This window comes from Halictus rubicundus, chromosome 7 (genome assembly GCF_050948215.1).
Source record: "Halictus rubicundus isolate RS-2024b chromosome 7, iyHalRubi1_principal, whole genome shotgun sequence".
In the NCBI taxonomy this organism is placed as follows: Eukaryota; Metazoa; Arthropoda; class Insecta; order Hymenoptera; family Halictidae; genus Halictus; species Halictus rubicundus.
Window position 1 is genome coordinate 12,882,692 of NC_135155.1, and position 24,675 is coordinate 12,907,366.

General features: G+C 42.4%; 2 protein-coding genes across 7 annotated transcripts in view; both read left to right on the top strand.

Annotated features, from left to right (window-relative positions):
- Window positions 1–24,675, top strand: part of LOC143355510 (uncharacterized) — a 181,511-nt gene that overhangs the window by 107,846 nt on the left and 48,990 nt on the right. The window lies entirely within an intron of this gene.
- Window positions 1–24,675, top strand: part of Bap170 (Brahma associated protein 170kD) — a 72,458-nt gene that overhangs the window by 30,801 nt on the left and 16,982 nt on the right. For all 6 annotated transcript variants that reach the window (XM_076790345.1, XM_076790348.1, XM_076790349.1 and 3 more), the window contains exons 3-4: window positions 6,592–6,689; window positions 13,542–13,693. In XM_076790345.1, coding sequence (XP_076646460.1) covers window positions 6,592–6,689; window positions 13,542–13,693 — 250 coding nt within the window. The remainder of the gene's footprint in view (window positions 1–6,591; window positions 6,690–13,541; window positions 13,694–24,675) is intronic.

A 24,675-nucleotide genomic window follows, 5' to 3' on the forward strand; every position in this document is an offset into this window, starting at 1 on the left:
AACTCTTGATTTGCGTTGTTTGAGTATCTCGTACACTCTGAAAGCTAATTCTTTGATCCCTATGTTTGCCCAGCTCTTAACGTTCCACCTCAATTATCGTTTATATTTTAATTTTACTCGTTAATTTAGTTGTATCTTTCAATTACCTTGAAAACTCGCACTATGGACGTAGATGGCGGTGGTCGTGTCCGCTCTGACCCATCATCGTCATGTTTAAGTAAAAATTTAAGAGTTTACAAATTTTGGAGGTCTCTGATCTAAATGGAATTGAACACCGTTACTCGTACAACAGATGGAAATTCCCAGTTTCGAAGAGTTAAAAAACTTAATGGGCGACAAGAACAATGGAATCATGCTTTGAAATAACTATTCGAGCACTTTTGATGCAACGGATGGCTCGGGTGCGCTTTAATAGTGCACCGCCGGGAACCATTCGCGCTAATAGCAGCGCTATTAATTTCAGCTTTCCACGCGTTGAATGTCGCGCCAGTTTTCACTGTAGTGATCCACATAATCTCGAGAACTGATTTCTCTCTCTCTCTCTCTCTCTCTCTCTCTCCTCTCTCCCACTCTCTGTCTCTCTGTTGTCCCGTTGAAATTAATCACAGTTCTACAAATTCGTTATGGGAGAACCGGATTCGTCCATCCACTCGCTTAGTAACAGCATTAACTCCCATACGAGCCGGTGAAAATTCATCCATTTTCCCTTATACGTAGATACTGTGAAATTTTCAATCTCTTTCTTATATCTCTGAATTATAAATGAATCACAATTTGTTGTCTTAGCCTTTATGTACTATTTAAAAAATAGGGATACATATATATATATTAAAGATTAATTTAAGCCATAATTCAATTCTAGAATAGTCCTCATCTCTGCAATGTACACAAACAGTGGATATTCAATTAAATCATATAGTTCCGCAAAAAATTAGAATTAAAAGCAAAGGTCTACTTTGACTCTGCTAGACTCTAGATCCTAGATTCTTGATCTTCTGTGCAACTATTTCCGAGGAACGTATAAAGGGCTAGCTAGTAACGTCAGTCAGTAGTGTAACACTATCAATAAACGGTTCACGAATCGTGACCGGAGTTCTTTTGTGTCGAATCCTTTTTGCTGTTTCAACAAAGACGATACGCAGGCGGCTTATCGTTTGATACGATACAGCTCTTGTTACCATTATTTCGAATTCTGGGAACAGATGGTGGTTAATCGCTTATCTGAGTCCGATGGACAACCCCCCCTGGTAAATAGCGAGATTACCGGCAATCGACACCCGTGAAGGGAATTTTGTTACAGAAACAGGATGCATTTATGGGGCAAACCGAAATCCTAAGCCGTAGGCTCGGATCGCAAACATTTTATGCAAAGTACAAATTTTCTGCATAGATTTCAAGTAGCAGATGTTAAATACAAATACCTTTTCTTCTTCGACAATCTCGATCACTTGGAAATAATATATCTATGCTCTTAAAGTACTTTTACTGTTTTAAATTTCACCTACTCATTTTTGTCATAAATACACAAAATTGACAGGGAATGCAGAATGGTAAGAGACATTCTGAGAATTACGTGTAACAAAATTCTTACTGATGAATTCTTGTTGAGTGTGAATTTACACCCTGTATATTAACGGAAGTGTCGGTCGTCATCGACTTCTCGATAATTAATAAACAACTTAAAATGCTTTGATTATCAGGAACGTATAAAATTCAGTACTGTATTTACGAAATCAGTACGGAAATGGATTGTCGAATCCAGTATCCGGAGCCCTAGAGCCTAATCTAACTAAGCGTCCATTGATCCCATGTAATAGTGGCGGGAAATTGCGTTTGATCACGTGAGTTACGTTCAGTGACTGTCCGTCGTAAACTCTGGAACAAGTTGGAGGTTACAAATAAGCCTTGAACCATCGAAAAAAATACCTGTTTTAATCCAGCCTATAGAGCCCCAGAACCGAACCTAACCCATCACCCGATCGAGACTCGCGTAGAATCGGCGGGAAATTCGAAAATCCCGATCGCGCGAGCCACGTTCATTGACTGCCTTCATAGATTGCATGGTAGGGCAGGGGGTGTTCGTATCTGTTTTTCTGGAGCGGCGAGGGGGAGGAGGGGGGTCGGTTTTCGTCGAGACAACGTCGACGGTGTCGCGAGGTCGTCCACAGTGGGGCGCCACATTCTCGATTCATAAGGTTGAACGTCGCGGCGACGAGAATAGCAAAGAAACGGGCGCGGATCCAGAGAGCACTGACCCAGTATGTCCGTCCGTCGTCGATTTCGCGACTCCTCGTCGGTTTTCTCCCTCTCCCTCTGCATCGTTTCCCCCCTCCAGACCCCTCGCCACGCCTCCATCGGTGCCCCATTGCCCCCCACCACATCGTCGAGTTTTCGCTCTCTTGGCGACAAGTGCGCCGTGCAATACCGGACGGCCAGGCAGCAGCAGCAGCAGCAGCAGCACTGCGCTACGTCCTGACGATATTTCATTACGTCTACGGTTATCGCTCGGCACGTAGCATCTGCCCGCTCCGCCGACGGTTCATTGAATTTTATTTTCCTCGAATAATTAATACGGCGCGACGGCACGAGACGGTAGCGGCGCCACGTTCCGCGCAGCCCCTTTCCCTTGGACTGCACCCTCCGGACGCGATTAAGCTTCCAATGGCAGGGCTCGGGTCCAGATAGACCCGGCGTTTCAACTGTTTTCCGCACCATTTGGTTACCTCGCTCCCGAGGATTAAAACGAAGGCTTCCGCATGCAACGAGAAGTTCAATGACTCTAGGAAAAAATAAATATCGTTATTATCTTGGGTACGGTTTAACCCAGCGTTTCAAAGACATGGTTTGGCTACCAAGTTTCTGATGATTCAATTGAAGGCTTTTGGATGCAACGAGAAGGTTAATGACTGTAGGAAAAATAAACATCGTTATGCTGGCTACAGTTTAATGTAGCGGTTCAAAGACATGGTTTGGCTACCAGGTCTCTGATGATTAAATTGAAGGCTTTTGGATGCAATGAGAAGATCGATGACTATAGTCCAATAAGTACAGCTTTGAAAGTGTATTTTGCACAACATGACAAGTGACTGCCTAAATGATACGGTTACTCCCAGAATGATGGTGTCCGGGCCCATCCTGAGCCGATCATTTAAAAACCCTGTCCATCTTCTAACCTTTTGACTATTTATTTAAATTGTAATTCGCAATTCTAATCGTTATTGTTGTTGACAAATACTTTAAGAAATCTGCAATATTTGATTTCAATTAATGTTTTAATTAACATTGAATTGCCGGCTGGTGACTTGTTAAAACAATGCGAATAAAGATATGATTCGCGGGTAAAGATCCGCAGGCTGGTTACGAGGAACCATTTATAAAACTTCGTAAGAAATCCGAGTACCGACTCCTTTTCTAGGACTTGTGCGTAAGCGAACGAAAACGGCGCACTCGCCCTCTCGATCCGCGCCTATAAACACGCGACACATGTGCAAGCGTAACCGGACTGTTTCTGCGGTTATTTTTCCAACGCGCCCCACAGAACAAATTTATATCCCCGACCCGTTGGTGCCGCTCGCGTTTTATCTCGCGTCTCTCGCTACCAGGAATTCCCGAGGAATCGTGTTGCTGCTCTCGTCGGAGTCGGTATTCATCTTCGCACTCTCGGTATATTCGGTACAACAGAAGCCATTGGCCCGCGGTGGCCTCGATGCAAGAATTTAGCCACTGTTTGCCAGAAAACTAATTTTTCCGCCAATATTCCTTCCCATGTACGCGTCGATCGCCTTACAAAATAAACAAATTAATTAAATGTACCGAGATTTGCAATTCGACGGAGGCATTCAAATCTGAACATTTTATATTACATTTTCAATAAAAATTGACTTAAAGAAATGTTGTTCATTTTATGATTGAAAAAATTAATGTCAAATTTTCAGTGCACCACAGTTAACAACTATGAATAATCAATTATTTATCAAAGATAAAATTGAGATGTTTATTCATAGGTTTATTCGATAGCATGATAAGATACCTAAAAAATGGCAAGAGGTAATAGAACAGAGTGGAAAATATTTTCAACCCAATATTTATAACACTGAAATTTTTCGCAATTTCTTAGATAAAAACATGGTAATGTAATAATTGTTTTCAATAATAGAACGGCAATTCTATGGATTCCTTAATGGCATGCTAAGGATTAAAATAAAATTGATACGTAGATTTTGAATGGATCGCGTCATGGTTGCCACGAAATTTGCAAAACCGTTCGCCGCTCGCGGTTTAAGAGACTTCCTGAAGAAACGCGTTTAGGTTCATCGTTTGGTTCGAAGAAGCCTGGCGTCGCGCGATTCACGAGCATGCTCCAATTATAAATAGTGCGGTATAGGCCCGCGTTCGAAAGGTATAAATAGGTCACCTGAAATAAATCCAGGAGCCTCTGAACATTCGAGCCGAGAGAGTCCCTTCGGCGCGTGGGAGGATTCCAGACAAAAAAAAAAAAAAGAAAAACAAATACTTCGCGTAACGAGGCAACCGCGCCGGGTTCATTCACGTTTCTGATAAGGGACGCTATCGATCGGAGATATCGAGCCTGGGTGTCGTAACAGACGTCAAGGTATTTATCAGTGTGTTAGCACATTGTTCGTCGTTGTTACGTTTTAATGAAAAGCAAACAATAGCTGCCGCCAACGAAAATATCCTGCTTTCTTTTCTCGAAGTTTTCGTCGGTGACTTATTTATTTCCTTAAAAACGATTGTCGAAAAATTCGTGGCATTGAATATCAATTTATTCGTTTTAGAATCAATTAAATTATAAGTGCAAACTTCAATATTAAATAATTAATAATTATTATTAATAACCCCGATCATTTATACTTGTACGAATGAAATAGGCAACACTTGTACGGAATACAAAATTGACGAGGGAGTCAACGTATTAAAAAGACAATAATTTTTTGACAAGAATTTTTAGTACCGAAAACGTTTTTACGTTCGACGCTTAATCAAATTTGACGACAAAAATCGAGGAAAATAAAATTTCCTGGAAGAGTCTCCTGTGAATCCCCCCCCCCCCCTCTTCATTTCACGCTGCTGTTCAAACAGGCAGACAGCTATAAATAATATCAACTATAAATAGCCGCGTAAGTCCTTCCGTAGTTGCAAAACGAGCTCCGTTAACGAATATCGAGAGTAATTAGGGAGATCATAAATTTCGACAAGCGTTGATCCCTCTATTATTAATTTCTTCCAACTACAGATTTATTTTTACAATATTCCAGAAATAAAACAATTTTTCTTTTATGATTTTAAGGGATGATCAAATACAAACATTTAATTACAATCATTTACCCCATATACATAACTTTATAAGTTGTGGAAAATGTTCAGGTTTCCCTTTATGATATCATATACTGTAAATTAAAAATAATCGAGCATTTCCCTCCGCGTATATATTTTAAATATAAAGTATTAGTCTAATAATTAATTTAAATAAATTCTGATTACTTCTGGAATGCTATCAATGATGAACTCGATGATGATGGCGTACTTACCTTTCTCTCAGTTCTGCAGAAACGCCAACGCGACCGTTTAGCACCAAGAGCTCCGATCCAGCACTAATTAGTCCCTCTATATGCTATCTCTCCGTTAATTCTTCTCCACCTTGTCTGGCTTCGAATTCCTCGTTCCACTGCTATTAGCGCTTCACTTTGTTTCTGTAAAGGCCCTGCTGCTGTATCTCCAGCTGTCCCCTACTCCATTTTCATTAGCCCCCCTCTCTCTGCCCCCCTTCGCCCCCTGTCTCTGTTAAATCCCCCCGTCACTTCAGCTCCTTCAGATTCTAGAGGACGATGTCTTACTCGAGGGCCCCTATCTCCGAACATAACTGACCTTCAATAATACTCAACGAAAGTAGAAGCACGACAAACTGACCCAACAATTTCGAGCTGTTCTATGACCTTTCCGCTGCGCTGCCATAACTCCTTTTACTTTTTACTTGGACCTCTGACTTACAACGTAACTTCTTCATCATCTTCTTCTTATACATCTATATATATTTATAGATATAGATATGTAATTATATTTTATTTTGTACATGGAGCTTGTATAATGAAATTATTATACAATTCTATTCTATTCGTTATTACTGAATTTTTATGTAGTTTTGTAATACTGTATCCGAGGGTGACAAATAACTGGAATACTTGTCTCTTTGTAATTGCATTTGTATATATGCATGGGATAAAATATAAAATATGAAGTTCGTCTTGAACAAATTACATAAAATGAATTGAAGACGTTAGTTCCATTAGTGTAATATCGTTTCTTAAATAAATTGTATGAAATTCTGTATGGCAATTAGTGCTTACCAATGGTTGCCAAAAATGAATGTCATACAAAAATAAATTAAATAAAATGTAAGAACGTATGTCATACAAATTTTTAGGCAATGTATTGGAGAACTGATGTCGCACAAAAATTGAAGACTCGTCTAAACGGCTCATGCAAAATACAGTACCACATAGAAAAGTAATTGTTATTGTTGTAACAACAAACAATTAATTGATGATATTAATCGTTCCTTTTTATTTTCAGGTGAACACAAGGAACGAGTGGGCCTCGCTGTGCGAACAATTCCATCTACCTGGCGGCTGCGTGAACAGCGGGGTCGGCCTTAAACAAATTTACCTTAGGTAAGTACCCGCGACATGGAGTCGACCATCGATCACCTTGTTTCAGGCACCGTCATTTTTAAGATTCCAAATATCATTAGATTAGAATATGAAGTCACTAGATTGCAAATATTTGTCAGATTGGAGAATGGTCCCTACATTAGAAAAAAATGGTTAAACTTCACCTTGGCAACCCACAAATTTTTGACGGTTTTTTAATATAATTCTGTAGATTTTTACGAGAAAACGCCAAAATCCAAGTTTTAATCTTAGGTATTCACTGGTTCAAAAGTTGAGTGCTTTTAGCGTTTCTGTCAGGTAAGGGCATCGCCATAATGCGTTTAAACACGCACAACTTTTGAGTCAGTGAATTCCTAACATTAAAACTTGGATTTTTGGCATTTTCTCGTCAAAATCTGCAGGATTACATAAAAAAAAGTTGAAAATTCCTGTTTTGCCAAGGTGAAGTTTAAATTCTAAACTTCAAAATGACTAAATCGGAAATAGTTACTAGCTGAAAAGACCCTAAGTCAAAAAAGTCGCCAGCCTGTATGATTACACCTAACACAATAATGTAGCTCTAGAAGCTTGTAATTGGAGTTCGAAGATGTACAAAGCCCCTTCATTGGAAATACTTGCTACCTCAAGAGTCCCTAATTCGTCAAAAGTCCCTAGACCGTATGAGTACACATAAAACAATCATATAGCTCTAAAAGATTGAAATTGGAGTTCAACCATTATTATATTAGACTGGGCCTAAAGAACTGCCGGACAAAAGTAGCCGGAGAAAAATTGCTGACCCAACCAGTGCATGATCGATCAAGAAAGCCAGAAATGAAAATCGATAGATCCGCGTGGTTACATCGTTGTCGCAGGAGACACGATCTCCTAGTTTCCGACTGCAGGAAAGGTATCAGGAATCACCCCCGGCGGAAAAGAAGCGAAGTCGATAGTCGACCGAGCGCGACCGGTCGAAATGCAAATGGTTCGTGGCAGGTTTCCCGGTTCGAGTGGCGCCACCCGCCCCCCCTCCCCCCATCCCCACCCCTGTTCGTTGTGATCGCGACACGACGCGTTCTATTGTGTCGTCTGGCAGTCCGCGAGCGTCTGCAAGAGTAGAACGGCGACGTTTTGCCGCACGTTGCCGGCACCACCGGCACCGCGTATCGGCACTGATGTACCTACGTGTTCGGCCCTCCCCACCACCGTCATACCATTTTCCGTATCGCATAGTACGATACGTTCGTCGGTTCGCCGCGTTCGTTCGTTCGTTCACGTTCATTCATACTCTGGCCTCGCTGACGAGCCACGTGGTTCCTGAGTCGCTATCCTCTCCCTTTCTCTCTCTCTCTCTCTCTCTCTCTCTCTCTCTCTCTATCATACACACACACACACACGCCGGTTAAGCTTTCTGTGCAACCTTGTTACCGTGCGCCGCTTGCAAAACAAGGACGCGGTTAATTCTTCGCCGCCCGACGCCAATGCTTGCGGCGCGCCGTCCTTCGTGAACGTCTTTCACCGATCTCTCTCTCTCTCTCTCTCTCTCTCTCTCTCTCTCTCTCTCTCTCTCTCTCCCTCTCCCTCTCTCTCTCCCCCTTTCTTGAAGACTCGTCCCCGTCGACCTGCCGATGGGTATCGCCCTTTTCAATTATCGAATTAGGTATACACCTGCTGGTTACGAAACAATATTTCTAGTAATGTTTTTTCGAAAGTGATCACAGGCATGGAAGTAATTATAAAATAACATAACATGATATTCGAAATAATATATCAAATAATGTTATCAAGTGCCCAAGGCTGCTATTGACAAACGCCTGTGGACTTGAATGAGTCCTCTTTATAAAAAAAATTAGTAAATTGTATATTGATAACGACAACGCGTTAACACTTTATCTACCGGAATTCTATTTACCTTCGCGGGGCGGGTATTGGGTACAAACAAACCCGTGTTTGTAAACAGCCGAACGTCGCACATGCCGCTTTGACTTCTTACGAAGCGGTGACACGAATTCGCTCGCCGGGAAGATGTGAAATTCCAGCCCGTGGTCAGTAAGGTATTCATTTGAACAGCGAGGAAGCAGCACGCATACCGGTACAGCAATTATTCATGCAATAAAAACGATGAGCGGCGTGTATGGAAACTGTACCCACAATATAAACAAAACACGTATTGTTTTATGCGTATATAAAAATTTGTATACCTTATAAATGCTTTACTTTATTCTTAATCATTAGACAAGAATAGTATTCTTCGAAATCGACACTCCGTAGATGGAAGAGAAAAAAATTTGATCCAAAAGCTCATTTTAAAAATGAGAATTGAATTGAGTTCATTAAATATCTTGTTTGATACAATAATGCCAAACGAAATGTGATTACGTTGTTAAGGTTGAGTTGTCGGTTCATGATTGAAGTCTTTGTTGTTGTTGAAGGTTTCATTAAAAAATCCACCAGCCACAGGCCATAGACATCCGAAAATTATGGAATAATTGCCCATGGATTATGTGTTACGATGGCTGACTAGTGGAACAATTACTCTATTTTTAATGATAATTGCATTATTGTGAAGCGTGAGTTGTTAAATCGGAAAACGGAAAATTGAACAGAATGTATGAAGAGCTGGGTACCATAATCTGTTTCTAATAACAGAAATTGCATTACTACGAGGAACAAATTATCCATTCGGAAAATGAGAAGTTAAATAGGACCTCTGGGAAGCTAGGTCAAAATGATCAAAATATAATTTTAGATTACGTCACCATTGTGAAAAGCTGTGAAAATATTGTTCAAAGCTTAAGCTACTGATGAAATTTGTTCAATAATTGTTACACGTGGGTACACTGTGTTATCAGATAATATCTCGAATAATGCTTCCAACGAGTGTTCATTTTCCAATTAATGCAGCAAGCCAAGCCGCCAACTATAATGCTATAACTGCATAAAGATTGCAGTATAATTATAACACAACGACTCGCATATTTGATTTCAAGGTCAGATTTAAATAATCAGATATACGTATCTGGAGGATGATCAAGATCTGATCTAGGTTCGACGTAAATAATTAGGTGCAACAATGAATCGGCCAAGACTGAATTCCTAACGATCAGTACTAGAATCAACTCGATCCTTCGATTCTTCGATCCTTCGTTCGCCATTGTCATTTACGATCTGCAAATTGCCACCGAGTCACGATTCGATAGCCTTGCGAGAATCTTCGTACGATCAGCCGACAAACGGTTGGCTTTGCAGAGAGTCTACTGTAGAAAAAAAAAACAGATGGTATCTCCTAAGACGGCTCGTTGCATAAGCACACAACAACGATAACGATCCAACCGGCGGCTGCCGCTGCCGGTCGGCATTGGAGTTTCCAAGACTGATTTTCTATGTCGCGTCTTCGATCAATCTGCGTCGGCGACGGACGTCGCGGTATCCTTAGATCTATTTGCCCGAGTATTTAGCACGCAGGAAGCTATGTATTTTCCAACATGAGCGACGCAGTTATGGTCGGAATGCTGTCTAATTGAATTGACTGAATTGTTCTAAAACAATTCTCATTACGGGAACCAAAATATCCTACGTGCTGCCCTCCCCCAAATGTTCGTTAATTGTTCATCAACTGATCTTTAACATTAACAACGTCAATCGTCATCCGTCCCTAAAATGAACCGTTTTGCATTTTATAATTAGGATTATTGAAATCAACTGATCTTTAACATTAACAACGTCAATCGTCATCCGTCCCTAAAATGAACCGTTTTGCATTTTATAATTAGGATTATTGAAATCAACTGATCTTTAACATTAACAACGTCAATCGTCATCCGTCCCTAAAATGAACCGTTTTGCATTTTATAACTAGAATTATTGAAATTGTAGAGATGGTTTTATATAACACACTTTTATGCATGTGTCTTTTAAATAATAGTATGTCTATAGTAATGGCAATTTTTAGTGACACCTCGGACGCTAAGCCGTTCGAATGCTGAAGGTTAAACAGTCTTCGTAAATCGTGTTCGTAAATACAGAGTGTGAACACACAGTAGTGCCACGATACGCTTAGTACGCCATGATACAGCGCCTTTCATAAATACGGTAGCGGCCCTATACACGGAGTACGCTCTAACACAGCACCTTTCGTGAACACAGTAGCGTATCTAGTAGCTAAACAAGTGCTAGTACAGCGCGTTTCATGGGTGACTCCAGCCCCCCAAGACTCGAAAGACGGAAGGTCGGTCCTCGTCGACTCGAATCGGCGTTTGTTTGCCGGCAGGCGTCGCGTTCGTCTGGTGTATCCAAAAGCAGGTTCATTCATGTACGCGCGCGGCGCGACGCGGCGCGTCGGCCAGTACACGTGACTCTGCCGGACCCTGCAGTCACAGAGACCGTGTTCACGGCATGGAACCGCTAGTAGAAGAGCAGCAGCTTCCTACTCGCGATCTATACACCGTGTGTATAGGTGTCTGTCCGTGTGTGTATGCGAGCATCGGAGGACCGGCAGAGTCGTGGCCACAGTAGCAGAGCCGAAGCGTCTGTGCTCAGTCTGCAGCCAGCAACGGCCAATCAGGCTCTGGCTGGGTGCTCCAACGCCTGCACCTTCCGTACTCTACGTTGGTGCATGAATGGATCCACTACACCTACCCCCACCACACTTTCTTTCGCCCACCCACGACTCTCCCTATCCTCTCCCCCCCCTCCCCCCTCTCACTCTCTCACTCTCTTTCCATCGCTCTCCCCCTCCTCCTCCCCTCCTGCACACCCCTCTCTTTCCTTCCTGTTCGTATTATTATTATTGTCTCTCTTCCGCGGACAACGTCTCTCTCCCTCCACTTTGGCCCTCGGGCTGCTCTTTGCATCCCCCCTCTTTCCTCAGTCTTGTTATTGTTGTCACTCTTCCTTGCGCAACCATGTGTCTCTCTCTTCCGAGCTTCCCTCTCTTTTTCTTGCGGGCGTCATATCTCTCTCTCTCTCTCTCTCTCTCTCTCTCGTTCGCTCGCTCGCTCGCAGCTACCCCATTCGAGTCGATCCGGCGGTCGCTCTTGCGGTCGTCGGCTCTCGCAGAGTTTAGGTGACGCCGCGGTTATCGGCGATTATGCTTGCGACAACACCTGGCTCCAGTTTACGGATTGGTACAGTGGTACGCGGTGGTTGGAGCTGGTGACCTAGGGAGGTAGGTCTAGGGAAGCATTTTTCGATGTTTCATTGCTATCGCGAAAAGTTTGCTCAGGTTCTCCATAGTTCTAGTACGTTAGGTTTAGGTTTGTCGCCGTTGGAGAAAGTTTGACTTCAGTTTATTGGTCTAGGGAGATATTCTCTTCCATCTCGTTGCCCTACGACTAAGCTTAATTCGACCTTGCGGTTCGGTTCTGTGACTCAAGGTGGTTAGGTTTAGAATTGTCGCTGTTGGAAGAAGTTGGACTCGCCTTTGCAGCAGTAGAAACGTTCATTTCAGTTTGTTGTTCTAGAAAATTTTGTTCGATTCAGCTGCCCTAGAACCAAGTTTGGTTCAACCTTGTAACTATAGGAGGAAGTTTAGTTCAGTTTTGTTGTCCTAGTAAGAAGTTTTGTTTGACTTTGTTGCTTTAAGGGGAAGTTTGATTGGATCGCGTTTTTGCAGGATAATCTCTTTGTATGCTGTTATTAAAATTTGCTTTGGGTGTACTGATGACGCATGAGGGTGCTTTGAAAATTTGATTTAGTTCGCTGACAAAAGAGGCGCTTATAGGCGCCAACTTCACATTGTTCGAACTGAAGGCAATTGAGGGCACCCGGCAATCTCTATCGGGAACGATTGCAACAAATTGTACTTGTTTAGTTCAGTAAAATTCAGTGTTTCAAATATATTGTGAAAAATGCTCGCCGACGAGACATGTCACCGTTCATGCTACCATACTCGGTACGGTGGCAAAACGGTTAGATTTCTAACAATACTCATAGGTAAACAGTAAAAACAAAAATACACTCAAAATGAATAAATCTACATTGTATATGCAACATTCTTTGGAAAAGGAGAATATCTATATTTTTTGATTTCTGAGGTATCATTTGTCATAGACCATTTGTCATCTGACAATTAATAATTGTAAAATCTGAAGTGGATTGTGAGAAGTTAAAGAGAAACGTTGAAACACATAAACCGATTTTTTTCAAGATTCGAAAGATGTTCGACCGGTATCGATCAGCCAGTTTCGGTAGCCGAAACAAGGGTGTCAGGTTTCGTACACTCGAACACGAGCCTGCCGATCGTATCGCTTTCGTCGCACTATGTATATGTATTTACTTTGTCCTGACGTTGTCAAAGGCATCGTTGCGGTGGTATTTTCATGGTTGATTACCATTTCTTTCGAGAAACAGAGGATCGCCCGCGCATTCGTATTCCGACCGTCGTCCTCTGCCGTGTCCTCAAACTCGGGGGCAGAGGTGCTCGCTGTTGCGCTGCGCGTGATGGTAAAGCGGCCATTCTTACCAATTTCGTCGGCGTAATATTAATTTATGAACATCCATATTAGTCGAACAGTGTCAAATCATTTACATCGGTCGATTAAAAATGATTGTCAAATTGAAATCTGCGACCGATTTTTATTCTTGTATTCAATTCCCGAAATTCCCATTTGTGTAAAGCATTTTCCGAAAACCAGAAGGTTCACAACAAATTTACTATCGATATTTGCCAATGCGTATGCAAAATATGAATGCATAAAGATTGGTAAATATTGTGAGTGTTAATGCACTTCGCTTCATTGGATGGTCACGTTTGACCCACATACTGTCTGCAAATTTGTTTAAGCAGATATAATTTCATGTTATTTATTCGCCTGAAATTTTCCCGAAATTTTAGGAAGATATTACGATCATACGCGTGTTTGATTTTTACAGGTATCTGGACAGGTACGAGAAGGTACACTTCCTAGGAGAGGATGGACAGCAAGCTGACGACGACGACGAGGACTCCAGACATAGAAAATGGTCCGCCAGGGCATTACACTCCGTTCCTCTTACATATAATCATCATCAACACAATGTCGCAGGTAATTGCACTCAATTTTATCTTTGGAACCACTTCTTCAATTCTCTTTTCTATGGGGTTGATGCGAAAGCAATAAAAAAAATAAAAAATAGATTAATTTTACAGATATTTTAACATTATTACCCCTTTTTTTATCATAATGGCCATATCATCCCATTTCATACAATAAAATTAGTTTTTTAAAATAGAGCATGATAAAAATAAAAAGAAAAGATTTAATGAAAAGAAAATACAAATGAACTTTCCAATTTAAAAAAAAGCATTAAATTTTATAAATAGATAATACATATCGTTTTGTTGCTAGAATGGCAGTAAGACAGAATTTTTATCGAGGTGTCCTGGGATAAATAATTCCTAAAGTTTGAAAAGTAAAGCTTAAGCAACGTTAAAATATCTTGAAAATTAATCTATTCAGCTTTCCTTATGTTTTCGTATATTCAAAACCAAAACATTCTGTTTTCTGGCGACGTGGCTACCCTGCTCTCCATCAGTAACCCGCTCTTTAAGAACTTTGAGAACCGCTCTCTTCGGTTAGGCCTGGGTTAGATTAACCGGCCTCGGTTAATCCGCTACGAGTTAGGGTTAGGCTTGGGTTCGAATCCCTACCCAGAAGCCACCGTTTATCGCTGCTTGTCCGCCTGGCATACCGGCGAGAGCCCTGGCGAAGTGTGGAGTCCGAGTTGGTGTCACTGTCGAAGTACCGGTCACAACGGAACGGTTACCGCCGCGCTATCCAATTAGATTTTTGTCACGCAACGGCCGGGTTTCGCGTTCGCCGGGTCTCGGACACCGTTGAATTTACGATCGTTCTCGATCACAACCGTTTTTACCAACTTCTCTCTCTCTCTCTCTTTCTCTCTCTTCTCGGTGCTTGCCCGCTCGGCGCATTTCGCATGCACGTCTGCACACGCCCGAACGACTTTCAAATGCGTTTTCCGCTCGGGCATTGTTCCTCTGTTTTTCTCGCTCTTGCGAGCTGATACACAGCGGCGCTAGTCCTCTCGCGAGTGGGGTCACATGAGAACACACGGGCACACAGATACACAAGCACACTGACATACAGACGGACCCTCTAAAAGCTAATAGCTAGTTTTTAAAAATTGAGCCAAATGACTTGAGATTTTTTCGAGATTCTAGAAGGATTAGTGTACTAGGTAATGTGTAAACGAATTTTTTGAAATTGCTATCGCTCGGAATTTCGAAGACCGAAGTGAAGCTCGCGATTGTTAATTTCTTTATTATTTGAGTCCGTGATGCAGATTTAAATGACTCAAAAATAGTGAAAATTGCAGTTTTTCGCTTTTAGTCAGTTTCTGCTTAAAATCCACAGGGCGTTCGAATGCTTTCGCGAGCCACTGTAGATAGACACACGGACACACACAGAGGCAGGCACACGGACACTTGCGTGCACCACGCGGAGAACGTGTGTCCTGCACGCCACGGTTCAATAATTCGCCGTGTTAGCGATTTCCGTTTGCCCGGAGACCATTCTTTTCTTTTTTTTTTTTCTTTCTTCTTTTTTTCCCGTACGGCATTCGCCTGTTCCCGTTGACGACGACTTTTGTTCCCGTTTTCGTGTGTGTGGTAACGATCTACTATGCTGACTTTCGAATTAAGTGTTCCTGGGTCGCCTATGTTGCAAACGACCAGTTGCTTCCTTCCTGCTGTTGCTACTCGGATTCGTTTTTTGTGAGATTCGAGAATTAAAATTTTGTCAGTTAACACTTTGTTCAGCGGCAATTTTTTCAATAGTCTTTCTAAAATCACGGATCAGCGGTTATGGATTTTTCAGTACGCTATTCAAAAGCGAGAACAATTCCATTCATAAATAAACAATGTACTAACTCCTTTTGAGATTATTATTTAAAATTACTGTGCTTCTGTTCCATACAGAATTAGTGTTAGCTAATGAAATGAGGAAATAAAGTGAAAATGTGGTGGGAACACAAAATATCCTGACTCGCATCGCGTCAAATTCAATCGACTCTGAAATACATCAAATGTTCGGAAGATTATTATACACCATAACTACATAAAGCCCTCGACAAGTAATTATCGCGCATTCCACCCCCATTAGCTGACGTCACCATCGTTTCCGGCCAGTGCCCGATTCACAGTCGTATTTAATAATGCGTGTTCAAAGAGCGAAAGAGAAGCAAAGGCAAAATAAGTGGACAAGTGTGCTAGGCGAGGGTGGTGGTGGGGGTTGGATCGGGGTTGAAGGGGGTGGGGATGAAACGTATGCCATGAACGTAGAAGCCTAAGCGTCCGGTCCTCGCCGTGCCTCCCTCGTTAGAGGATCGCGAAGCTCTGTGGAAACAGGTGAAAGCCCCCGAAACTCGTTCCATAAAAAAAATGCATCGGGGGGGGGGTAAAAGCGTGCGTGCGTGTGCGTGCGTATGCGTGGAGGTTCGGGCTCGCTCGCGCACCACAGGAGCACATGTGCGGGTCTCGAAGCGCTATAAACGCGCTATATGCAGCACGTCGAGGCGGCAACGGGTTATTGACGTGCTTCTGTGGAGCTGTTGTCGGACGAGAGAGGGATATACAGATAGAGAGCCGGTCTGGCTGCGAATAAACGCGCATACGTGCGCGCGCGATACCCAGATGCGTCGCTCATACGGGTACTGGGTGGTTCCAAAAGTACACCGACGAGCCAAATTGAAGGATCAGGGAAGCTTTTCGCGAAGGATTGTTGATATTCAATGCTCACGTCCATATTCGCAATTTTATACACAGGTATCAGTGACGTTGTCCTGGGTAGACTTTTTTTCTTTTACTGCATCTTTTATTTACAATCGGGGACAAAATTGTGTAGACACTCTTCCAAAAGTAACTACTTTCTACAAAATTGAACGGAACAACTCGAGTTTCGTTGGCATTTTAGAAGGATTGATTTACTAGGTATAATTGCTTTAACTGCTAGTGCTCGGAATTTCAAAGACAAAAGCAAAGGTCACAATTTTTAACCCTTAGCACTCGAATGGCGACTGTAAGGCGCCACTAAAAATTGCTGTACCATTATTCAAGATTTTTGTACATTATTAAATCTGATCGTATTTAATAAATTACTAAAACGTTTCAGTATTGAACGAGTAAATTGCACCATTTTCGTATGAATAACATGAAAATAAAAATATATAGAAGGGATATATTCTAGGTCGAAAGAAATGTTTCGTTTTGCAGTTAAAATAGCTTCGAGTGCAAAGGGTTGATTTATTTTTATTCGCGCCTGCAGTGAAAATTTCGAAATTGCCTTTTGTAGATGCAAGTAAGTTATAAACACGCAGAAGGTGTCATCCCAATCGATTAAGGTTGCTCTGAGTCAGAGGTGATTAAAAATGGCAAAAAATGGAGAATTTAGATAAAAATCGTACGCCCCAATATGACGTGCAACGTACAATGGGTATTGAATGTAATAAACAGTATTTACAATGTATGACACAATATACAATCTATTTTACATAATTTTTAATCTACGCAATGTGTACAATGTACAATATGGGTTTCATATGATGTACGATACACAGTATAAATTTCGTATAATGTACAACGTGTACAACATACGCATACTGTACAATATGTATACAACACACAGTGCATGATACATAGCCTGCATGATACATAAAGTACATAATACACAATAATGCATAATACAACGCACAAGAGAGGCGTCGCGTGTGGCGATGCATCTCTACTGTGCGACGCGTGCACATCCTCGTGGACGGTGTGCAGCGTGTGTCAGTCGCGGCGATCGTACTAGAACGCGCGCAACGTGCGCGAGATAATTTAATGGGCAATAATGATGACACACATAGAACCGCGCATACACCTCCGTGGCCGCGGTCCGACTGTCGGAACGCGGGTCTATATTTCGCGCGCACGCGCACCGTAGGTTATCGCAGCTTCGGTGACGCCGAGCACCAACTCTCTCTTCCCCCACCACTCCTCTCTTTCTCCCTCCACCCCTCTCTCTCTCTCTCTCTCTCTCTCTCCACCCCCGCTGCTTTCTTTCTGCACACCACCCCCGGGACCCTCACCTTTCCTGCTCGAGTTCTTACGCGCATACGTCTCTTCTGCACCTCGAGCCGACGGGAAACGATCCTGCGATAACGAACCGTCGCGTTGCGAGCTGCAATCTTTCATCTTTCGGGGAAAAAGTAGAAAGGAAAATTGTACCGTTCGATATCTCCAAGAATGTAGAAACATCTGCTTGCTAATAAGCGAGTTTATAAGACCACATTTAATTAGTATATTGCCAGATTGAAATGACAGAAAATGTTTAAATTGATATTTGCCGAACTCTTGAAAACTTGGGAATAGCTTTTAAGAGATGCGGAGAAGGGTGAGAACAACCCTTGAGCTTGAACCTAGATCTTTTTTTAGTATCCTGAGAACTGGAGAATTTTTTTTTTATAAATTCTGGAGCTTGTGTAGTAAAGTGAACTAATTGAGAGATATAATCATATAAAAATTTGTTTGCTTTTAAATATCTTTCCTGCTTTCCAGTAAACTGAAGAACGTGGAATAATTTTTTTATAAAATTTGCAGCCCTCAATCAAGAATTCAGGGCACGAGGTAAAAGAACTGACTCATTTGTGTTTAAATGATAATGTTTCTTATCAACGGTATTGTAATTGTGATAAAATTGTTCGCATTAGTATTGCGTGTCTAGACGGTATCGTCGTAATATTTCCTGCGCCGAAGTGTGCAATAGGCGCATTAACGATGCGCGTTCTGCATTTTTCCTTGTACCACTGAGAATCGGGTAATCCCAGGGAAAAGACAATAAGTACTGCATAATGTATATCAGTCACCTTCAACATTGTCAATCATCGACTTTTCGCCCTCTGGGGACGGACGAGCGCGGTAACATCGCTCCAAAAGTTCTCCGGGTTTTTATTCCGACGTCGACCGGCTTAATCAAATTTATCGATTCTTCGACAAACAAGCGTGTAACGGTTGCTCTTTAACTCTGTCCCACACCTATTCCGCGTTCCAATGGCCAATCGGCGATTCTTGCATGCCTCTTAGTGCTCTGGAAACGAATTCGAAAATTGTTTTTCCCATCACTCTTCAATCTTGAAGAAATCAAAATAATAGGGCACACTTTTAACTTTGGGTATTTTTTATGCTTCAACAGCTATTTAAGCATTTCTTATGGGAAAAAATTGTATAGACTCTCCTGAGTACGATAGTATTTTTTCTGCAATTTTGAAGGGCGTGAAAAATTAAATTTTGAATAAATTGAACAATAAGTCACATTTTTAACTTTGGGAATTTCTTGCGCTTCCACGGTAAAAGTTATTTGAGCGTTTCTTGTGGCAATTGAAAGTGATTCGATAGACTATTCTAATAGTATTTTTTTAGGAGGATGGAAATGTTATGTTTGTCTAAATAATTTTTGAAGCGAGTGCTTTTTCGTTGTTTCGCGGAACGATTCTGTAGATTCTACAATTCTATATATTTTTTCCAATATTGTAGCCATTTAAAAATGTTTAAAAAATATATTGAAAGCTAACGAGACACGGTTATACTACTCACTAAAAGTCAAACATGGTTGATACTAATTGTGCTTTATTGCAATTTTTTTTGTTCAATCATTCTCAGTAATTGTTAGCAGGAGCTCCCAGCGATTTTCCCGGTTACGATCTAAAATGGTATTTCCTCCTTCGCAGCTATTAGATTGCCATTAAAATTAATTGAATATTAGCTCCTCAAATTAGCGATAGTCTGCCGACTATCAGTAAACCGATCGCGAGAATTTGTAGGTCATCGGAAGCGACCATAAATTGCCGTCGCGACGAATTAATCCGGCGCGGAAGAAACGGAAGTCACGCGAGTTTCGTCCGTTTCGCGGCTACGCTTTAACGTTTTAATAAATATTGATTGCATCACAGAATTGATCTGAATCGAATTTTTAATGAAAAAGTACAAAAATACAGGTTTGCATTTTAATAAAATTGCATTAAAATATTTTTCTGAATTGGATTTAAAAAAAAACGCAAAAATGCAGGTTTGACATTTAGTAAATATTGTTCCGAATGAGATGTGGAAAATGTAAAAAATATGGGTTGCGTAGGTAGATATTGTCTCTTCATTGAAATGCTATAATTCGATTTTAAAGTTACGCAAGAACGTGCGAGAATTTTGCGCGCTGACACCAGCTCCTTAAACGTGGCATCGATTTTGCGGCGCACACGCCCATTATTTCATCACTGCCAGTGACATCTCGCTCGAACTTCGTCCTGGTAGGTGACACGCAAAACTGATTTCAGTCCGCGTTGTCCCGAGTCATCGAAAAGTGGGTGGCTCTCGAAACACAACACCCTCCATAACCCCCATTTTGAGTTCTCATATCGGCAGGAGTGGTGCTTGCAAATTTTTGCATACCCTGAACATGATCCTGTAAAGGGTTGTCTTTCACCATCATTTTTTAAAGAATATACGTTTCAATAAAAAGGTTTTGAACTTTGAGACTTTTTTGTGCTTCAACTGTAAAAGCTAGATGAATGTTTCTTGCATAAGAGGATTGCACAGATTCTCCCAAATGTATTGATATAAATTTCTATAGCATTGTAGACAATTAAGCGTTCTTAAACAGTAATCGAATCGAACAGGGCGTGGGAAAAATAATGCAGTTGAAATAGAAAAAAATTGTACTAACGTTGGTCGACCAGCTATCTTTCAGTGCTTTTGATTTACAGCTAAATTATATTTTAGTCTGTATCTGTCAGTCATGATTACTTTTACTTCATTCTCCACGAATATATGAATGTTAACCGTTACTTTTGAATGTCAATTATAATATTCCTTATCAGTAGGAATATTTAAATATTTTAACTGGTATTGATTGTAACATTTTAACAATTCTTCTTAGTAGAAACCGTAACGAACACATTGCAAAAAGAAGTACAAATAACATATAAAAAATCAATGCAACTTGCGCAGAACCGAGGTACATCGAAATTATATTTCATACGTTATTTGTACTCATTTCTCAATATTATAATTATGTATATTATAATTCCATAATATCATTGAACAATATTGTACAAGCATAACAAACAGGTCGATTTAAAATAAAACAGCGAAACAAAATTGAAATACAAAGACAGCAAAAATATTAAAATTATTAATGAAACAGTGCAATTGTTCCTACTTACAATCAGTGCAGACAATTTTTATCTTGCATAAAGATCCGCAGTCTATAATGTATAATACAATGTAATCTAACACTCTGTATATCGATCATCCCCTTATATATAATTGAACAGCTATTAATTTCATCATTATTTCAAATTAATTCAATGTCCCTGACATACCGGATCAGACCTGACCCGGGCACCGCACCGTGTTCCCGAAGGACCAACAAAGTCCCTTTTCTCGCGCAGTATCGCCAGGAAAATACATGCGATCCGGGAGGCACAGTGTTTCCAAACCAGCGAGTGCGTTTCGGGGTGGCTCGGTGCAGAAAACAACCCCCTGAACTCTGCGCGCCCGCGCGCAACACAACGCGAAGCTCCGTCGAAAGAGCACTTCGTTACCGGACGCGGGCGAGTCCGTGATAACGGGGAAACCGGGTAAAAAGGCGTCAAAGGGGTTACAGAAAGAAACGAACCAGCAAAAATGTCGAAACAAACAAAGAGAGATAGACAGATAGAAAGATAGAAAGAGTGAGAGAGAGAGAGAGAGAGAGAGAGAGAGAGAGAGAGAGAGAGAGAGAGAGAGAGAGAGAGAGAGAGAGAGAGAGAGAGAGAGAGAGAGCGATGGAGATAGGTAGAGAGAAAAAAAAAGGATGGTGGTGGTGGCCAGCAAGCAAGCCAGGGGTAGCAGGAAAAAGAGCAAACGCTATCCGGCGTTGTTGGAGAAGGGAGAAGGGAGAGGGGAAGGGGGTCATGTCGGGATACGCGGGACAGAGCGCGCGCGGGAGACACGATGCGAGAGTCACAATCAATAAGCGTTTGCGAGGGATAGGTGTTCCGCGCCGCGTAGTCCTCGATCCTCTCCTCTCCTCTCCTCTCCTCTCCTCTCTCTCCTCTCCCGGCGTAATACGGTGGTTCTCGGCGCATGCGCGGTACACGGTCGCTCCGTAACTCCCGATATTCCGGCCCCCGAGCCTTTCCAGCTCTTCGCTTCCAGTTCGGGCTGCTCATCCCACCACGGGTCGTTGCGTCGACCGAATCCGGCCGTCATCTAGGGAGAAAACCAGACCGCACCGGCGATTGGTGACGTTTAGACCGCGTGCCATCGATGCACCCTTTTCTTCCACCACTCCTACTCTTCCCTCCCCCCTTTCTCTCTCTCTCTCTCTCTCTCTCTCTCTCTCTCTCTCTCTCTCTCTCTCTCTCTCGCTCCTACCCAGGCGACAGCTCGTTACGGCGTTCGGTGGCGCTCGACGGCCAATCGTTGCCTCTTTCTCGCGCACCTGCGAGCCACCGACTAGCGACTGTTGACTCCCCCGGAAGATTAGGTGTTTAGATCGCGGTGTACCTCGGTGCACCCTTTCCCCCACCCTTTCCCCCCTCCCTATCTTGCTTCAGTGCACGTCATCGCTGGGTAGAGCTGGTTGCTGCGCTTTCGCGGTCCTTGAGGTACTACCGTTGCCTCTTTCTCGCGCACCTGCGAGCCACCGACTGTGGACTCCCCCGGAAGATTAGGTGTTTAGACCGCGGTGTACCTCGGTGTACCTCGATGCACCCTATCCCCTCCCCATCTCGCTTCAGTGCACGGCATCGCTGGGTAGCTGGTCACTGCGCTTTCGCAGTCCTTGAGATACCACCGTTGCCTCTTTCTCGCGCACCTGCGAGCTACCTACTGTGTGGACTTCCCCGGAAGATTATGTCTTTAGGTCACGGTCTGCGTCGGTGCACCCTTTATCCCCTCCCTTTCTTGCTTCGGTGCGTATTACTACATCGCTGAGAAGCTAGTTACCGCGTGTGCAGTCATTCGGAGAGTATCGTTCCTTCTTCCTTGAACCTCTTCGAACCACTAGGAGATTAAATGCTCAACCCTTCCACAGTTTTCAGAGTAGGGAAAACCCTTTCCAGAGTAGGGAAAATTATTAAAAATTTGAAGAAAAAGACAGATAAAATATGTATTTTCTATTGTAGAAAATTCTGTTGAACTGTGAAAGGGTTAAATTGCAGAACGGGACAAAGTTGATCCGGGCCATGAAATTGTTTGCCGAGGTCGAATTTCGTAATAAAAGAAATGTAACGAACTTGAACTCTACTGGGTCAATCCTATTTTGATTTGATAGGGATTTTTAACGGTGGTCAACCGAGAGTCAACGTGTCAACTGTCGAATCACACTTTTAACTCGTTAACGTCCGCAGTATTCGACCGGGAGTACACCCGATGTTTTGACTCCCGGTGCCGCGCGTCTTGCCACCGGTGTTCGCAAGCGGCGAGCACAATGGCATTTAAATTACGCTTGTATCAGTTATCGGCCCCCGCTGTAAGACCGTTCATTTACACGCGAGCAGCGTTGACAGGACGCGCGAAAGGAAAACGAGAGCACCGTCGCGCCGCGCCGGTGCGTTGTACCTTCTGCTATTCCATTATCACGGCGAAGAATGAGAAGTAATACCACCTGTATGCGGGAACATTCGACGCGCTTATCATCGGTTCATTATCAAAGGCGCTGCTCGTTGGTTAATTACAAACGACTTCGTACAACAGATCTCTCAAATTCAAAGAAACCTCGTTTCTCACATCGATGCCTTTATCGCAAAATCTAAACTTTTTTAAAAAATATTATAAACCCTTACAATCTGTTAAAAGACGAGGTATACCGAAGTATTCTTTAATTCCAAGGGTCTAGCGATAAACCTTGTATTGCACTAAACCGAGGTATATCTTTTGCACTATACCGAGGTATACCTCGCAATACTCCGAAGTACATACTTCGCGCTAATTCGTAAAATTTCGCGTTAATCCAACGTGTCATTTTTTCACTAGTCCAAGGTACATACTTCACAGTAACCCGTGTTGTAATCGAAGGTTTAATGGATTCGCATGAGTGGCGATTTTTGCAGCTTGACCAGAGACGTATTCGTTCCCACGGTGGCGCAAGTTCCGCGAACTTTTCTGAACGATGTGGCCGTAGCTGGCAAGTTCGTAACTCATCGGCAGAATGATAGAATTACGAAACTCCGGGGGCTAATAGATACCTCGAAGTCGTCCCGAGGAAAGCTTGCGGGCCGCGTCGAGTAAATCGTAACTCGATCGGACGTTGTTATTTCGCATTCCATTTAAAGTCGAACGCCGCGCGCCGCCGCGCCATGCCAGTCGGCCGAAGTGGCGAAGCGGATGGAAGCAACAGTAATCGTGGTTGATAGGCGTTACACGAGAAGCAATTGCGATTATTAAACGTGACCTCTGTTTCTTCATCCACCGATCCGCCATGCCCACCGAATCAAATACCGATTTTGATTTTACCTCGCGGCAAATGTTCCCATTAACTCGCGACGAGCCTTGCTCTACTCGCGCTCAGCCAGGGTGCATTCTTTACGCATATCCGAGGTGCAGTCTTTCCTTCAACATTCATTTTTTCACTGAGAGGAGGTGTAATCTTGGGAATAGTTGGGACCGTATACTTTGCGCTAAACTTGGGCGTGTCCACCACAATAATCCGAGGCAGATTCTGTGCTTTAGTTCGAGACGTACATTTTTTATTAAAGGTATAGCCTTTACTGTACATACTTTACATTAATTTGAAGAATTTCGCACTAATCCTGGGTGTGTCCTTCACATTAATCTTGGACGCATGCATTGCATCAGGGTGTGAATTATTCTTCGCATTAAACCGAAGAATCTAGCATCAATTCGATGTACACTTATTGCGTTAGATCGAGGTATATCCTTTGCGCTAAACCGAGGTTTCATTTTTGTACCAATCCGAAGAATTTGGACTCTGACTTTAGACTCTGGATTAATCCTAGGTGCGTTCGTTGCGCTAATTCAAAGAAGTTGCACTAA